At 39.4% G+C, this 17,235-nt stretch overlaps 2 protein-coding genes across 9 annotated transcripts; both read left to right on the top strand.

The window, feature by feature from the left end:
• The first annotated feature begins 956 nt into the window (after positions 1-956).
• Positions 957-7,519, top strand: LOC135089660 (polyadenylate-binding protein 4-like). Of its 3 annotated transcripts, none has more exons than XM_063985549.1 (4): positions 957-1,211; positions 2,958-3,065; positions 3,616-3,912; positions 5,330-7,519. In XM_063985549.1, the coding sequence occupies exons 2-4, from the start codon at positions 2,976-2,978 to the stop codon at positions 6,890-6,892; spliced, it is 1,950 nt and encodes a 649-aa protein (XP_063841619.1). In that variant the 5' UTR covers positions 957-1,211; positions 2,958-2,975; the 3' UTR covers positions 6,893-7,519. The 3 variants fall into 3 exon arrangements, with proteins under 3 accessions (XP_063841619.1, XP_063841621.1, XP_063841620.1); XM_063985551.1 differs by having other exon boundaries at positions 1,005-1,211; positions 2,958-3,087; positions 3,589-3,912; XM_063985550.1 differs by lacking the exon at positions 957-1,211 and adding an exon at positions 1,246-1,440.
• A 438-nt stretch (positions 7,520-7,957) lies between these two features.
• LOC135089658 (uncharacterized) lies at positions 7,958-17,055 on the top strand. 6 transcript variants are annotated; one of them, XM_063985548.1, is made up of 9 exons: positions 7,958-8,203; positions 10,906-11,102; positions 11,477-11,615; positions 12,063-12,196; positions 12,323-12,500; positions 12,700-12,850; positions 13,300-13,463; positions 14,634-14,730; positions 16,114-17,055. In XM_063985548.1, exons 2-9 carry the CDS (start codon positions 10,906-10,908, stop codon positions 16,179-16,181), a joined length of 1,128 nt encoding a protein of 375 aa, XP_063841618.1. In that variant the 5' UTR covers positions 7,958-8,203; the 3' UTR covers positions 16,182-17,055. The 6 variants fall into 6 exon arrangements, with proteins under 6 accessions (XP_063841618.1, XP_063841616.1, XP_063841613.1 ...); XM_063985546.1 differs by having other exon boundaries at positions 7,958-8,391; XM_063985543.1 differs by lacking the exon at positions 14,634-14,730.
• Positions 17,056-17,235: the final 180 nt, after the last annotated feature.

Below are 17,235 nucleotides of genomic sequence, written 5' to 3'. Positions count from 1 at the left end.
ATATATATATATATATAAGTTCTATTAACTTAAGAAATATACTGATAATTGTATATATTTGTTGAGGGTAAATGTGATCTTGTGACATATTTCGTGGATATTATGGGCACACGTTGTCTTTTTCACCTGTAAGTCATCGTTCACGCATTAGCTAAATTCGAATTAGTCTTGTTATGCATTAAGTCAGTGGGTGCGACAAGTAATAAGCATGTATAAATGATTAACGCGTCAGTCAAGCCAGAGATGCTAGGCTGTACTGAAAGGTCTCTAAGGTAGCCTAGATTTTTTTTTTTTTTTTTTTATGTTTGAGTGAGGGGGTAGAGAAGCTTATATTGCATCATAACTACGAAATATATGCAGGGGAAATAATGTAAGAAAACCGCATTGTTTGTCTACCTAGACGTGTGACTTCAGCGAGGAGAGTCATAATTAGGTCTTATGTTACCGAATATACTACCTAGTAGGATCAAGAAGTTTGCAATCACGATGCATTGGCAAACACTCTGTTATTGCATCGTGGTTTGGAATAGTTTATAATAGTCATCATCAATCGGCCTTGAAGGGAAGGTAATGTTTTTCCTTATTCCATACTTGACTACTTTTATCGGAACTATTGATGTATACAATATGTGTATTTTCAGTTTCTGCATAAGTCTACTGAGTTTGCTCGCATTTCAGAAATTTCAAATGTCGTTTATGACGAGAAAAAAATATTTCCCAGAAATATTTGGCATCTTTCGTAGTGAGAGATTGAGGCGGATTAATACTACTTTCACATGACAACAAATATCCGTCTTCTCTCCTGTTTGGATCTTAACAATCGAATTATTATACGAAATTTTACGCATATGATTATAGTTGAAGGGTAGTTTGCCCATGCTACCACTAGGAAGATGATAATTTGTCTTTTGAGAACGAAGATTTTCCCATCACTTTCCCTTGCGGAAGGATACCAGCGCACCGCGGCCCGAGCTTATATATATAGCTGGCGGCGGAGCGAGCTCACCCCTATTACATTTAACGTAGGGTCTGTTCACGTGTGGTTGTGTGTCGCTAATTTTATTAGTATCACACACCACTCGATATAATCTTTGTCAAAAAAATCTAAAAAAACACAAAAAAATTATAAAATAACAAAATCCCCATAAAAATTGCAAACGGTTCTAGAAACAGAAGTGAAATAGAAGAAAGTTTTTGTGTGTGTGACGTTGGTGAGTATGTTTACCTATCTTTGTGTCTCTACTAGTGATGTGCGGACCCTATACTAGTGCATGTGGGACTTGGGAGATATAATGGACTAGGCTGTGTGTCGTGGGGTGGCGTGGGCGGCTGTGGAGGGCATGTGGGGGCAACATATGGCGAGTGAGGCACAGGGAGAGGGTGTCATGGCGGCGCGCACTCTCAAGGCCGAGACAGACCCCACGGAGGCAGCGTGACCTGGTGCGTGGGAACTGTGCCCTCATTGGCCTATAATTAGAGCTTCGCAGGGGTCAGGATGTGCCCATATTGTGATTAACCGATGCTAGTGTCTTTCGGAGTTGATGAAAGGGGCTTGGGAATTATTTTTCTAGTGACGGCATGTGTGTGTGTATGTGTGCATGTGGTATGAAGGGGGCAAGAAGGGTTACTCAGTGGCATGGTAGGTCTTACCGGGTACTTTTGCTTATCCTGTTGGTGTTTGTAGCTCATTCAGACTATTAAGCTATACAATGAGTGATGGATGCATGTGAAGTGTAGATACGCAGCCACAAGGTGTTTGTTAGGCCTAATGAAAGACCCCATGTAGTTCTTACCCAGTAATGTGGTTAATTCAGCTTATTCACCTATGCAGAGTTTTGGTTTTGGTGCTTGTGGCCTTGTTGAGACGACGTGGTGAGGGTGTGTGGCATGTTTGGCCATACTAAGGACTTTTTTTTTCCTATTCTGATTTGATAATGCATCTTGTCTGTATTTGTTAGTTGTAGTGAATGTTTTGACATATTTGTTAATCTTCATAGTGTAATCAAGGTTGCATGTTAGTCTGTACCAATGATCACAATATAGTTAATCTGATCTACTTTCCATGGTATCTCAGCTAATTAATTGACTGCATTTGTGGTTGTACAAAAAAAAAAAAGTGGCTTGGCTATAGTTGGATCATGAATAAAGCTTGTTTGTTATAGGACTTTATGATAATCTTTAAAGCCATGTAGTTAAGATAGACTTGGTTAGGTTAATGGGGAGTATGTTAGTGACCTGAAGACTTGAGGTTAGGTTAAGGGTGCCCACCTGGGGCACTGTGGAAGAATGGATGAGAGTGCTTGGATCCTGGCATTTAGATTGTTGCGATCCAGCTGTAAAAATTTGGTCCCTTGATCAGCATTGACGTGGGATGAGAGGGCTAGTGTTCGTTGCCTATATTAATAATGTATATATAATCAGGGTCAAGGCTCTGCCACATGATAGGTGACATTGAGCAGATATTAATTTTTTTTTTTTTACATATTTGTCTTAACTTAGTAACTTTAGGAGTGTGCAATTTGTATTGTAAATGGCATTGTTAGGTTACGTGTCATTCTTCCACTATTTATTATGATATTAAGAAAGGGGTAGTCATGCTATTGCTTTACTAAAGAAATCTACAGGCAAAATTAACTTTCTGGCACTTAATGTACAGATGAGTAAGTCTGTCTTACGTTTTGCCTTTCTCATTTTATAAATTTGCATCTGTTTTATAGTTGACAGTTCATCATGAGTAAGGTGCATACAGTTGTACCAGCTTAGTAATGTGAAAATGTAAGATGACTATTGCATATATTATATCTAATAGGTGGTTGCAATGGTACTGAATAAAATGTCAGTATCTCACTGCAGGCAGATAATAAGTAATACATGCATATGAAGGGACTGTGATAAACCATTCAGTAGACCTAAGCAAAAATTAATATTCGCATTATTTAAGGATTGTTTTATTACAGGTGTGACTTGGCTGCAAGATGAATCCCAGTGGCCCTAGCTATCCTCTTGCTTCACTCTATGTTGGAGATCTGCATGCTGATTGTACAGAGGCTATGCTGTTTGAGAAAGTAAGATATTTTAAATCCTTGTGTGGTTAAGGACTTTCAGCTCATCCTACTTACTTGACCTGTATTATAATTATGACAGATTAAAATATGTTAAAATTTCTTACAGCAGAAAGTAATTGAGCGAAGTACAAATCATTTTTTGTTCCTGATTGGCACCTTGCCAGTTGAATGCTTGTCACCCTGCCAGCCTTAGGATGGTTCACACTGCTGAGCTAGTCACCTCAGAAAGTCTTAGATTGGTGCTGTGCAATATGCAAATATGCTGTTAACTTGCTTAAAAATGTATATTTGTATTAGGAGAAATATGTAAAACCAGTGTTTCATTGTGAAATGTAAAATTTCAAATGTGTGAAATGTATTAAAGTATATACCATATGTCTAAATTTATTAATATAAACATCTTTTATCAGCTTATGAAAAACGTATTTTGTTTAGGATGCCTTTAGCATTGCATATTTGCATTTAGTTTGATGTTTTAATCTTGCTTGTAGTTTTATTGGTTTAAAAGGTGAAGATAGTCTAGATTTCATTAGACTGCTTTTTATTTCAGTTCTCATCAGCTGGCCCAGTGCTGTCCATCCGAGTGTGCAGAGACATGATTACCAGGCGTTCTCTGGGCTATGCATACGTGAACTTCCAACAGCCGGCAGATGCCGAGCGAGCCCTCGACACAATGAACTTTGACGTAATGAAGGGCCGGCCCATCCGCATTATGTGGTCTCAGCGTGATCCCTCCCTTCGAAAGTCTGGTGTAGGCAACGTCTTCATCAAGAACTTGGATAAGTCCATCGATAACAAGGCCATGTACGACACTTTTTCAGCCTTTGGAAACATCTTGAGTTGTAAGGTATGTACTGGTAATCAATCTTTCCTTGCACACAAATGCACTATGTTTTAAGTTAATGTCTATTGATAACATTTTGAATGGTGAAAATGCTCCTGAATATTTTGTCCTTGTCTGGCCTGTGTTCTTTGGTGTTCTCTTATTACGGTTGTCACATAATCCAACATCTTTTTCTCCACATTATATTTTACTGCCTTATCACCTTCCTTGTCATTAGTTTACCAGTAATATCTATTCCATTCTTTTTATCCCTTTATAATATTAATGTTCCATCAATGTCCCAAAGTTCATTAGTCATCCCTCATTAACCACAGTTTCAGTGGTACAAACCTGAATGCATCACTTTTGTTGTTCACTTTGGCCATGTGAACTCTTGGCCCACAGTCTCACCCAAGGACACCCCCACCAACAAGAAGTTGCTCTTGAGGATAAGACGCATTGTCGCTCGTGTTCAACTTTACCCCATGTAAATAAATAATAAAAAATCAAATTTCAGCAAGATTGACTAGTGAATAGGGAATATAAAACAGTATCAGTGGGTGTAAGTGAAAAAAAGTTGGTTCTTCTGCCTGTGTTTTTCTAAATATTTACCAAGCATTTTAAGCAATGAATATTTTTCCCTCAAATTGTCTTAAAGCTTATGGTATGCATTGTATGCTGTAAAATATGGTACAAGGCATTCTTTACTGGAACAAGGTTATTTGGGGCTCAGGGGTGGTGGTGGTGGTAGTGGTTTTTGTCCAGCTAGGACCAGTCCTCCAGTGCTAAACATTGGGAATAGCCTGTATTCACACACAACTTAAACTTGACCTGCTATGGAAGAGTGAATGAAATAGACTTTATACTCTAATCATTTTTCTAACAATGCCAGCCAGGTGTCTCTATGTGCATTGGTTATGGAGAGTCAGTGAGTTAGAGGAGAGACTTACGGAGGGAGCAACTCCCTTGCCTACCTTGTCTGTTTCACTTGACTGAATATGGATATGGCTTGTGCCTGAGCTCTCTTCATGCATGCTAAACAGTTCTATCATGTTCCTGCCTTATTGCACTCACCAAGACTTCTAGCAAATAGGTGAGTGCAAGCAGGTAATGCACATGGCATTGAGATCTGTGGGCAGTTGAGAGCAGGCAAGGAATCAGATTTGTGAGAATCACTATCCCTGCTTTTAGCCAAGGGGAATGCAGGGCAGACTGAGAGATTAGGCTAACTAACTCACAAGTAGTATTACCAAAGACTTGACAAAACAGTAGCTGGGTTTAGCATAAAGATTACAAAGCAGTTATAACCACCTCCATTCCTCACCTGGTAAAGCAGCTTTAGCTGCCTACAGTCCTTTAGGGATTAAGTGGGGGCAGTAATTTTACATGGATTTTTCCTTATCCATGGGTGTTCCTATTACCTGTATTTTACTTATTACAGGTTGCCACTGATGAGTCTGGTAACTCCAAGGGTTATGGCTTCGTACACTTTGAGACTGAGGAAGCTGCCAGAAATGCCATACAGAAGGTGAATGGCATGTTGCTCAATGGGAAGAAGGTCTACGTCGGAAAGTTTATCCCCAGAGCAGAACGAGAAAAGGAGTTGGGAGAGAAGGCCAAGAGATTCACTAACGTCTATGTCAAGAACTTTGGCGATGACTTGGATGATGAGAAGCTGTACGAAATTTTCTCAAAGTTTGGTAAGATCACAAGCCATCGTGTCATGTGTACAGAAGATGGAAAATCCAAAGGATTTGGATTCGTTGCCTTTGATGAGCCTGAATCTGCTGAGAAGGCCTGTGATGAACTCAATGGCAAGGAGATGAATGGCAAACAGATTTATGTTGGACGAGCTCAGAAGAGAGGCGAGCGCCAGGCTGAACTCAAGAAGAAATTTGAGATGATGAAGATTGAGAGGATGAACAGATACCAAGGAGTCAATCTCTACATCAAGAACCTTGATGACACAATTGATGATGAGAGGCTACGTAAAGAATTCTCCAACTATGGCACCATCACCAGTGCCAAGGTCATGACTGAAGATGGCCGGTCCAAAGGCTTTGGGTTTGTCTGTTTCTCCACCCCAGAGGAGGCCACACGAGCAGTTACTGAGATGAACGGTCGCATTTTGGTCAGCAAGCCATTGTATGTGGCCCTGGCCCAGCGCCGTGAAGACAGGAAGGCCCACCTTGCCTCACAGTACATGCAGCGTGTTGCTGGCATGCGCATGCAGCAAATGGGACAGATGTTCCAGCCAGGTGGCACCAGCTACTTCATGCCCACTATGCCACAGACCCAGCGTTTCTACACACCACAGATGGCCCAGATCAGGGCCACTCCACGCTGGCCTGCACAGCCAGCTGCCCAGGTGCGTGCTGGAGCCCAGGCCACTACTGCATTCCCCATGCAGGCAGCTCCATTCAGGTCAGCACCGCGTCAGGCTCAACCTGGACCCCGCAATGTCCGTCCCATGGCTACCGCTGCTGCAGCTGCTGCTGCCCAGCAGCAGCAAATCCCAAATTTGCTGCAGGCTGCCCGCCCTGTGGCACCCAGTGCTGGAGGAGTGCCACCACCCGCTGCACTGTCCAACGCTGCCCGGGCTTCTAACTACAAGTACACTAACAACATGCGCAACCCACCAGCAGTGTCCGGTGGTGGGCCAGCAGCAGCTGCCTCAGTGGCTCCAGTGGCTCAACCAGCAGTGCACATCCAAGGCCAGGAGCCACTCACTCCATCCATGTTGGCCTCAGCCATGCCTCAGGAACAGAAGCAGATGCTTGGGGAGCGTCTCTTCCCGCTCATCAGGGAAATCTACCCTGAGCTGGCAGGCAAGATTACTGGCATGCTGCTTGAGATTGATAATTCTGATCTCCTTCACATGCTGGAGGACCGTAACTCACTCAAGGCCAAGGTTGAGGAGGCTGTGGCTGTGCTCCAGGCCCACCAGGCCAAACAGCAAGCAGTGGCTGTCGCTGTGGCTGCCCAGAAGAAGGATGACATGTAAGAGTAATAAGCTGCAGCCATCTCCACACATTGTTCTCTATGCTGCATTCTTTTTTTAGTTTCCTTTTGTGCCCTGTTATTGGAGTATCAGTTTTATTTTATGGGTTTCATTTCAATGGTCAAGATGTTTAAAAGGCCATCATTTTTTTGATGATATGTTGACTCCAATAGACGAGGCATAATTTAGGTTCGACCACAACCACGTGAACAGTCTGTCAAGTAGGTGTCAATATACAAAAAAAAAATCTTAAAAAAAATCGTAAAATATAAAAAAACCCGTAAGATGAGTAACATTGCAAATGCTTATAATGTAACCTTTATGTTCATTATAATGCAATTATGGCAAGTCTGAACATAGTCAACAAAGGACAATGTTAGCAAAGGATTCCCAAGGATATTAGCAAGGATTCCCATTTATAGTTATGACGGTTCCGACCTGCCAGTTTTAAACATAGTAAAACTACAAATGCTATAAATATAAAATGAAAAACCTTTTATAAAAACTGAAAATGCCCAACCAACGGGCGAAAAATCCCATAACAGTCGATCAGTAAAATGCAAAAAAATTTTGTGCGAATATGTGAAGAGGATATTGGCAACAATAAACTTCTGTTTCTATAACCTAAAATTGGTATTATTAACCTGAGGATGTTTGGTTGGGGGTGGGTATATATATATATATATATATATATATATTATTTTATTATTATTATATAATAAAACTGAGTATAGTTCTCCATTCTTTTCACCCACTGACCTTTATTCTCTCCGTGGGCCTCCACCATGCCTGCCTATAGATCACGGCATCATAACAATAATGTATTGCTGTTAGGCATGTGATACTATATAAGCGTTGTTGAGTTCTGACTCAGATTTGCCATATTGTTGGAAAGTTCTCGAGACCTCGGGTAGTAGAGGCCATTCTGTTTTACGTAAGCTGTCCAATATTATGTAATGTCAGGAATAAAACCACGCATGATTGTGATGAATTATAAGCTCGTAGTACTGGCAGGTATGGGGCACAGGGATAAGAGGCAGGGAGGCCGCTGGCGACAAGCACGTACGCACATACACACAGCCTGGGGGTCGTGACCAGAAGCATGTACGAGAAAATGAACCTTACCCATTGAGAAGACAAAGTGAAAATTGCCACAATGTGAGGAACACGTGACCAAGATTATATTGAAGGTCGAGTTCACAGTTGCCATAATTGCCTGATTTCTAAATCACTGACATTCACTATCAGGCCAGTGGTCACCCATCTGTGCGGCCTTAAATCAGAGCTCCACCCGCCTTCCGAAGGGGATGACAGGTAAATATCCTGCTGTCCCGTGAATCAGTAGTGGTATATTAAAAACGCGTTGGTGTGTGTCAAGCTTTTGTGTGTATATTAAATCTTATCACCGTGACCGTGATGTGCATGGTCAGCAAGATGAGTCATTTCATTTGGGCAGTGGGCATTGCCTCCCGTCAAGCTGTGTCACCTTGTGTATCTTGTGGGTAAGTAGATACTGTGTTTACAAGATGTATATATTTGCCACCTAAATGATAGCACTATTAAATGTCCACAGTGACACGCATCTCACACTGGTGAACAAATTATATATTTTGCTAACACTATATTGGAAATAACCAATTTTCCTCTCATTTAAAGCAAAAGCAGGTGATTTAAAACAAAAATGAAAACAAAATTCAATCAGAACTTACGTAACCAAATTTTTTACCTAGGACTAAATTCATAGCATTTACACCATAATCCCCTTCCCTTCCCAACCCCTCTCCCTCCTCTCCCAAAACTAATCTAACCTATCTTAGCGGGGGGGCTGTGGACCTCCCCTCAGGGATACTAACCTAGGGTCTAGAGAATTTTTTGTAGGAGGTGCTGTGTCTATTTCAAAAATTATGGATTTTCCACGGAAACTCGGAGAGATAAAGTTTCTTAGAATCCAATAAGGTATGCAAAAATCACAGGTAATTGTCTAGAGTCCTTACCGGGCCTTATTACTGGTCTATTCACTTCAATTCTTTTACACATACCTTCACATGCACCTAAAACATCATTTTAAAGTGGGGGACAAATGCCCCCTTCCCTCTAGTCCAGCAAAATTGGGGACATGTGGGAAGGCGGGGTTTTTGGGTGGGGGAGACATAAATCAGCGAGCGATTTTCGGCCAGGTTAGGTTAGGTTAGGTTAGGTTAGGTTAGTTAGGTTAGGTTAGGTTAGGTTAGGTTAGTTTAGGTTAGGTTAGGTTAGGTTAGGTTAACCTAACCTAACCTAACCTAACCTAACCTAACCTAACCTGGCCGAAAATCGCTCGCTGATTTATGTCTCCCCCACCCAAAAACCCCGCCTTCCCACATGTCCCCAATTTTGCTGGACTAGAGGGAAGGGGGCATTTGTCCCCCACTTTAAAATGATGTTTTAGGTGCATGTGAAGGTATGTGTAAAAGAATTGAAGTGAATAGACCAGTAATAAGGCCCGGTAAGGACTCTAGACAATTACCAAATCACATTCCCAATGTTGTGGAGTATGATGGTGTAAATCTAAAATAATACCATTAGTTCATGTTGAGGCTTCTAACTTTGCATGACTGGAACCTCTTTCAATCCAGAGATGCCGGCACTCGTGAAACATTGGGGTCCCAGGCTGGCTGGGCCAGCAACCTGCCTATATGAGTTGCAAATTATGCATTTCTGTTAGTGTTACCACCAAAGACTATAAAAGGTTTTATAGAGTCTGGTTACCACGTTGGGCGAGCGAAGATATTGTGTGGTAACAGTGCAACAGAAATCCTTAATTGGCAATTCACACTGGCAGACCACGGGCCCTGCAGTCACAGGGCAGGGGGTTATTTTGTCCCATGACACAACCAGCCTGGGACCCTAATTTTAAATCCTTATATACTTCATTATTTGCACATCTTATCATTCAGAATACGTATTCTAATTATTAAACTGGTTTGACAGGAGTAGACAACTGCAGGTATGATTAAATGTGTAGGTGGAATTGAAAGATGAATTTCCCCTTGTGTTAATTAAGTTAGATTTGGTTTAATTTAATATTGCCCTTAAATTTTTTATCATTAGGATACAGTTTTGAGAGGAGATGAGCTCTTGAATATTACCTATGTAATTTAGGAATTAATTCATACGGATGTAATTTTTTTTTTTCTCTCATGTGTGTGTGTGAAATTGCATATATGTTTCTATAATGATTTAGGTATGACATTTAATATATCACCATGTTACTATGTGTTTCAGAGGCAGTGTAACATTATTTTGGGGCTATAACAAAACATTGGATAAGGCTCATCTTTTAGAAATAGTTTCGTGTTTCAGACCTGCAAATTTTGTTCATGTTGGTTTACTAAAAAAAAGAATTATACAAAAAGTAAGGGGCTAATTTGGCAGCTTCTTGGATGACAAATAGCTAGGTAGGTAGATAGGTAAACATATAATGTATACATATAACTTGAACATGCACAATAGATAATGAAAGGAAGCAGAGACATAACAAGTGTAAAAATCATGTAAATAAGTAATGCACAATGGCACCAAAGTTACCTCTGTTGTAGCCAGTGCCACATACTGCAGCATTATGAGAACCACAAGTAATTGAAGTTATTTCATACAAATCATATTTTCTCTTCATACCTATTGAGAAAATTAGCAGATGGTCTGAAACTATCTCTGCTAGAGGATGAACCTAATCCAACAGTTTTATACTTAGTCATTGCCAAAAATTATGAAATACAGCTTCTGGAATGCATATTATTATCTTTTGTGATTATGTACATGCATATATTGAATTTATTTTTCATATAAAACAGGTTGTTTCAAATGTGCTATTATTTCTAACTTTTAAGGGTAGTACATTTTGTTACAGTATCAGTAAAAAAAAAAAAAAAAACATTGATTACTGTTTTAAATTCATTATTTTTACTTATTTATTTTAATATTTTTTCCCCATCTTGAATGTTACAATTTACTGTAAGATTTTTATTCTTTCCAAGATGATGAAGGTTGTGGGTATCATAGGAGCAGGTGCAGCAGGGTTGTGTGCTGCTCGGCATGTATCTGCCTCATCTTGCATGACTCCCATAGTGTGGGAGAAAGCATCCAGAGTGGGAGGGACATGGGTGTACACATCACAAGTCGGGAAGGATGAAAATGGCTTGCCAATCCATTCCAGCATGTACAAGAATCTTAAGTAAGTGATCCTCTACTTAAAATTGTGCTGAATACTTTTTGACTCTTTCTTTTTATTTATATATTTTTTGTATTTATTTAGTTTATATATTTGTCTTTTTTTATTTAGTTATTTGTCACATCACTAACATTGAGTATTGGCATGACAACCTTAGACCTTCAGCTTTTCAACATATATGTACAACTGGGTGCTTGTTTATATTTTGTTTATGTAGAATCTAAATTGAAATTTCTTTTCTAATAAATATTTTATAGTACAGTATTAGTATATTATGTGCAAGCATAGTCATCAATATCAACATTTTTTTCAGTATCACATTCTCAACCATGTAATATGGAGGAGGGCCAGAGCTTATTTTATCTTCTCTTTTTCAGAACCAATTTACCCAAAGAGTTGATGGCATTTCCTGACTTTCCATTTCCAGCCAAGGAGGAATCTTTTGTGCACCACACAGATGTCCTCAGCTACCTGGAGGAATATACCAGCCACTATAACCTTCATCAGTACATCAAGGTATCCCTATGGAGGCAGTGATATTTGGTAAAGCAAAGACAGGTAGTTAGTTCTTACAATCACTGTGTATGTAATAGGTCAAGGTATACCTTAGATTTTATATTTTGGACTTGAGTGGACTACTGAAAATAATGACTATTGATTTAAATGCACACTTCCTTATCATTTTGTATCGTGCTGTTTCTGAGCTTACAATTTATTACTGCTACGAGTACTTTTTTGGGGAGGTTAACAGTAATTAATTTAGGTATTTATTTTGTAAGCAGAGGAGATTCATAATTGCTTCACTAGGAAATGTTCTCAAAATTGCCACAAATATTTGCCTTTACTCTTAAGTGCTTCTTTTGATATGAAAAGTTGATAAGCTTTCTGAAAATCCAAGACTCTATTGGATAGATCAGAATTTGTATCTGTCTAACATATTCCCTTATATTGTTATGTGCTCAGTTTCGTCACCATGTGGAGAAAGTCAAGCCAGTTGACCGTGATGATGGAACCCATGGTTGGGCCGTTACTGTACAAGATCTTGAGACCAACAGCACCACCACCTCCTTGTGTGACAGCATCCTTGTGTGCAATGGGTAAGAATTAAATGAAAATTTCTCGACTTTTGCTAGAAATGTATGGTGTCATATTTTCAGTATAGATAATAAACAGACTGGTTACATGTGTTTCATCCTCTTTGTGCCTCTGGTCTTCCTTGACAGCCACTACTCTGTGCCAGTGATACCACCAATCAAAGATGTTGACAAGTTCCAAGGCCAACAGATGCACAGTCATGACTACCGAGAAGCAGAGCCTTTCAGAGGGTTGAGGGTGGCAGTGCTTGGTGCCTCAGCATCTGGTCTTGATATTTCCCTTGAGGTGGCAAGTGTGGCAAAAGAGGTATGTGTGGCTGAATGACGAGATGTCTTATGTTAAGCTGACAAGCTATTTATTCATATAAATCTACCTTATGTTAATCCTAGCAACCTGTGAGTCCCTCTAGATCTAGAAGGATGACCATTACACAAAAGCCCTTAGGCTATACCTTTCTATGAAGAAAAGATGTTGTCTTGACATGATTGAGTATTTATGTTTTCAGGTCTTACTCTCCCACAACCACCCAGTGCAAATCCCATCAGAGCTTCCACCTAATGTTCGTCAGGTGCGTGGCATTGTGGCAGCCTATGAAGACGGCTTTGTTTTTGGTGATGGGTCTCATGCGGATGCTGATGTATTGCTGTACTGCACAGGTAAAAATGGATGGCCTCTGATTTTTACTAATTCCAACAGATTGTAAGAACTGTAAGATGTGCTGAGGACATTCTAGTCAAAACCTTTTTATATAAAATTTTTGGTTTCTTTGTAGTTGTGTATCAAACTTCCTTTGCTTTTAATTTGATTCCTGTCTTTGCATTTTCTTTGATACCACCTTAGCAATATGTTTGAAAATAGTCAGTTTTATTTAGTAACTTTATTATGTGATAGACACAATATATCATTATCCACACGTTGCATTATGTAAATCTGCGCTATCCTTTAATTCTGTTGGACTAAAGATTTTTTGCATGAGCTAAAATATCATCAACATTGAGGTACTGGGTATGAGGAAAACTATTATAGTGTTGATTCCAAAATTAGGAGTCAGTTTAACAACATGATAAAGTTGAGTTACTTACCAAATGTAATCTTCAATCTTCAGGTTACAAGTTCACATTCCCATTTCTTTCGGAGGAATGTGGGGTGACTGTGGAGAACAACATTGTGAAACCACTGTACAAACACTTGATTCACACAGCATTCCCCACCATGGCTTTTGTTGGGATTCCATTTCAAATTGTTCCCTTCCCCCTGTTCGATGTTCAGGTATGTTTATTTAAATAATTAAACTGGGTTGCGTTGCTTGGGCAGTTGGTAGTAGTAGCAGCAGTAGTAGTAAGAGTAGTTGTAGCAGTAGCAATAGTGGTAGTAGTAGTAGTAGTAGTAGCAGTGGTGGTGGTGGTGGTGATAGTTGTGACGAGTATGGTGGTGGTGGCAGTAAAAATAGTGATCAAGTAGTGATGATGATGATGATTGTTTGTTAAACTGGAATATGCAAAATTAATGAAATGCTATTGATATGTGAGAGAAGAAAAAGGCAAGGACTTATTAATTGTAAACTCATGCAGTAGTGATTGTAAGGAAAGCTGTAGTAGGGGATGAATGAAGTGCTGAGAGAAATGAGGCTTGGAATAAAAAAGCAATCTCATGCAAGTGACATAAATGAAATCTTTAAAAGATCATTGATTGGGATAGACAGAGGAAATAGCTGGGTATAAAGTATGTAGATGGAATAGATACTCTTTTAAAGGTGTTGCATGTTTTCTTGTATTTCTATACAGTTTGTACATATTCTTGGCTTTTTTCGGGATTCTGTAACTGTCAATGGTCTAACAAGCTTTAAACTGTAATACAGTAAAATCCCTCTCATCCAGCATTCGAGTATCCGGTAGCTTCAAAGTATCCAGCACATTTTTCCCCGAGCCTTAAAATCAATAAAGAATCAATGTGTACTCATAAAATTGATTAAAATTCCCACGTGAGGCATACTTTGTCCCCTCGCCACCAGAGCACACTGCTTCACGCCACCCGCGGCCCACTGCACTGTGTTTACTCAGTGACTCAGTCCCACGTGTGCACTGTTTATCGCCTGACGCCTTCATCATGCCTAAAGTTGTAGAAAAGAGGAAGCGTGTTGTGCTTACACTTAAGCAGCTGATCAGATCAGCTGCTGATTAAGATCAGCTGATCTTTGTTATAGTAAGATGCGTGAGTGTAGGGTGGTGATTGTGGACATAATTTCACTTCTATTCAAGTATCCAGCATGTCGGCGGTCCCGTTGATGCTGGATAAGAGGGATTTTACTGTATGTATTTTGTAATCTATATGGAGTAGGTAGATTGGAAGTACATACAATCCTTAGAATCATGAATTTTTCAAAAATTCATTATTAAGTAAATGCTGCATCAAGATTCTCTTTTTTTTCCCTCTTTTTAGGTGCGGTTTTTCCTCAGTTCACTAAAACAAGATATTACTTTACCCAACAAGACGGCAATGGACCAAGACACTCAGGCAGCTTTTGCTGAGCACATAAGTAAGGGCAAAGCTCTTAGGCACTTCCATAAATTTGGAAAACAGCAGTGGGGTTATGCCAAGGATCTGAGCTCTTTAGGTGGCATATTGTCATTACCTCAGGTCCTTACAGAATTGTATGCATATGTCTCATCCTTACGTCAAGCACAACTGATGTATTACAAGCATGCACAGTTCAGGATAAAGGATTCAAACACATTTCAGCATATCAATTGATGAGTGATATCATTAGGTCTTATAATGATGATAAAACTAAGCCTTTGAGTATTGATTGTACATTTAGTGCATATCCATGTGCTTAAGCAACTAAGTAATTAGGAAAATACAAAATCATTGTCATGGTTGTTTGTCCATTGCTTGCTGGAATTTTTTGTAGCATCTTGGAGTAGTGATTCCTTACCTGTAATTAGTGGGTGACAAGACACCCTTGAAACTATGATGTGGAACACACTTGGGTATCTTATTGACCTAAATTTGTAAACCTTTCTCAGCTGGAAATAAGGATACATTGCATGCTACTTGATGGCATTTAATATAATGTTAGTTGAGTTATTCAGGTTACAGATTATAACATCATACCCCAAAATATTACATTATTTTATGATATTATTTTTATCCTGGATTTAACACATTAAACTCAGGGTTTAGAATCTGTTTCATAATGGCCGAGAATGCTGACGTGTTTCTCAGGTATCAAACAGCATGGCTCAGTGTACTATTTCACATTAGTTATCTGAAGGATGCTTATCTAAATCAGCTATGCATGTTGAGGTCAGCCTGTACACTTATGATGGTTTTCTCTACAAATTGAAGTCATTTGTTAATAATGATGTTCAAATTACTGTCATGTGCAATGGCTTTCTTGTTCTGTTCATGCTTTCTTCTAATTTTTGCACTGTTCTGTGTGGGGAAATGCTTCATTGGGCTGAGCTCTTGTTCTGTGCAACAGTGTGGAAGAAAAATATTACATGGTATTTCTTTTTTATTTTTTTGTTTCCAGTTATGTGATTTTAGATATATGTTGTACATAAGTCTTTGCATTTATAAGTATATTTTATTTTACTATTGAAATTTACAGTGTTAGTGTTCACTAACATCTCACTGATCATATACACTGATGACTGCCAAATTTTTTTAGAATTTTAATGCGAGAATATGTACATGCCTTGTTTGGGTTATCATCCTTTAAGAGAGATGGATAGATTGAGGTGCTCATTAGTTTTGTTGTGTGTTGTGCAAATTATGAGTTAGAAATGCAACTGTTACCCATTTCTCTTGTATTAAACACAAAATCAATTAAATTCTCACATAAACTGGCGTTCTTTTCTATTTTCAAGACATTACGTAATTCATTTGTCGGTGCTTAACAAAATCCTTGGCACAGGTGAGGTTCTTCCTGGCAGTGCTGACAGGGGATGTTACCGCACTGACACCTCAGAAGATGGATGCTGATACATCACATGCACTACAGCATCTGAGGCGTAGTGGTGGCCACGAGCGGCACTATCACCGAATGGGTGTGGAAGGTTCAGTCCACTACATGAAGGAATTGTCAGCTTCAGCTCACCTCTCTCCTGTGGCACCATACTTCCTGTGGTTTTACAAATTGATCTTTCTGAGGATGGTGTTCTCATTGTTGACCGTTAAGCAGCATCGGTACACTGTAGAAGCTGATGGACGAGTGAGGGAGTGGCACAATGGACGAGAGGTCAAGACAGTGTGGAATTTGATGTGGCTAGTTGTGGTGCAGTTGATGCGCCTCTTGTGGCGGGACTTTTGGAGGGTGTTTTCTTTTGCTACCAAGACATTAAGGAAGTATCTTGGAGTGTGATGTATCAGCCATTGCCAGTGATGAGTGAATATGGTGCAAGTGTTAATCACACTTTACAAATGAACACAGGCTATGACATAAAATTAAATACATGTCACCATTCATCAGTATATTTAAGAATGATATAATTCAAAAGTGGTCAAAATGGCATGCAGTGTATAGTACAAATTTTAAAATCTTGAAGACCTGGTAAGTCTAATGAAGCTCATGACCAGGAGGACCTTTAAAGTATTATGTAAATGTCAAGGTGACATGCTTTCGACAAATCATGCTGTGACAAATCCAGCAAATCTTGGATATTGTATATTTTGTCAGTAAGATTTTCCTCCTTCCCCTCCCACCATTTACCTTCTGGACTTTCATATCAAAGAAAAATGTCACCACTATGTCGTCCTGGGGGAATTTTGCATCCCATTGGGTTTAATCTGCAACAATAATGTAGAAACGTTTAAAAAGGAGGGCTAAAAAATAATAAATAGAATAAATAAAAAAAAATTTCTTTCAACCTTTTACTGCTGAGCTATTTTTCATCGTATCAGAATCCTAAGAAAATAATTTTTATTACTGAATCCTTGTGTGAAAATACAGTAGAGGATAAAATTGGTCTCAAAACAAAACAGGCAGTGTGACTTAAGTGTCGTCAAGAGAGAGAGAGAGAGAGAGTAGCAGCAGCAG

The sequence above is a fragment of the Scylla paramamosain genome, chromosome 33, assembly GCF_035594125.1.
Source record: "Scylla paramamosain isolate STU-SP2022 chromosome 33, ASM3559412v1, whole genome shotgun sequence".
NCBI lineage: Eukaryota > Metazoa > Arthropoda > Malacostraca > Decapoda > Portunidae > Scylla > Scylla paramamosain.
The sequence above is the reverse complement of the archived record's forward strand: the minus strand, read 5'-3'. Positions and strand labels throughout refer to the sequence as shown.

Coding starts and splice junctions, on each gene's coding strand:
- LOC135089660 (XM_063985549.1), top strand. CDS start 2,976: ATGAATCCCAGTGGCCCTAGCTATCCTCTTGCTTCACTCTATGTTGGA. Junction 3,066..3,615: donor AGGCTATGCTGTTTGAGAAA/GTAAGATATTTT, acceptor TTTTTATTTCAG/TTCTCATCAGCTGGCCCAGT. Junction 3,913..5,329: donor GAAACATCTTGAGTTGTAAG/GTATGTACTGGT, acceptor TACTTATTACAG/GTTGCCACTGATGAGTCTGG.
- LOC135089658 (XM_063985543.1), top strand. CDS start 10,906: ATGATGAAGGTTGTGGGTATCATAGGAGCAGGTGCAGCAGGGTTGTGT. Junction 12,197..12,322: donor AGCATCCTTGTGTGCAATGG/GTAAGAATTAAA, acceptor CTTCCTTGACAG/CCACTACTCTGTGCCAGTGA. Junction 12,501..12,699: donor TGGCAAGTGTGGCAAAAGAG/GTATGTGTGGCT, acceptor TTATGTTTTCAG/GTCTTACTCTCCCACAACCA.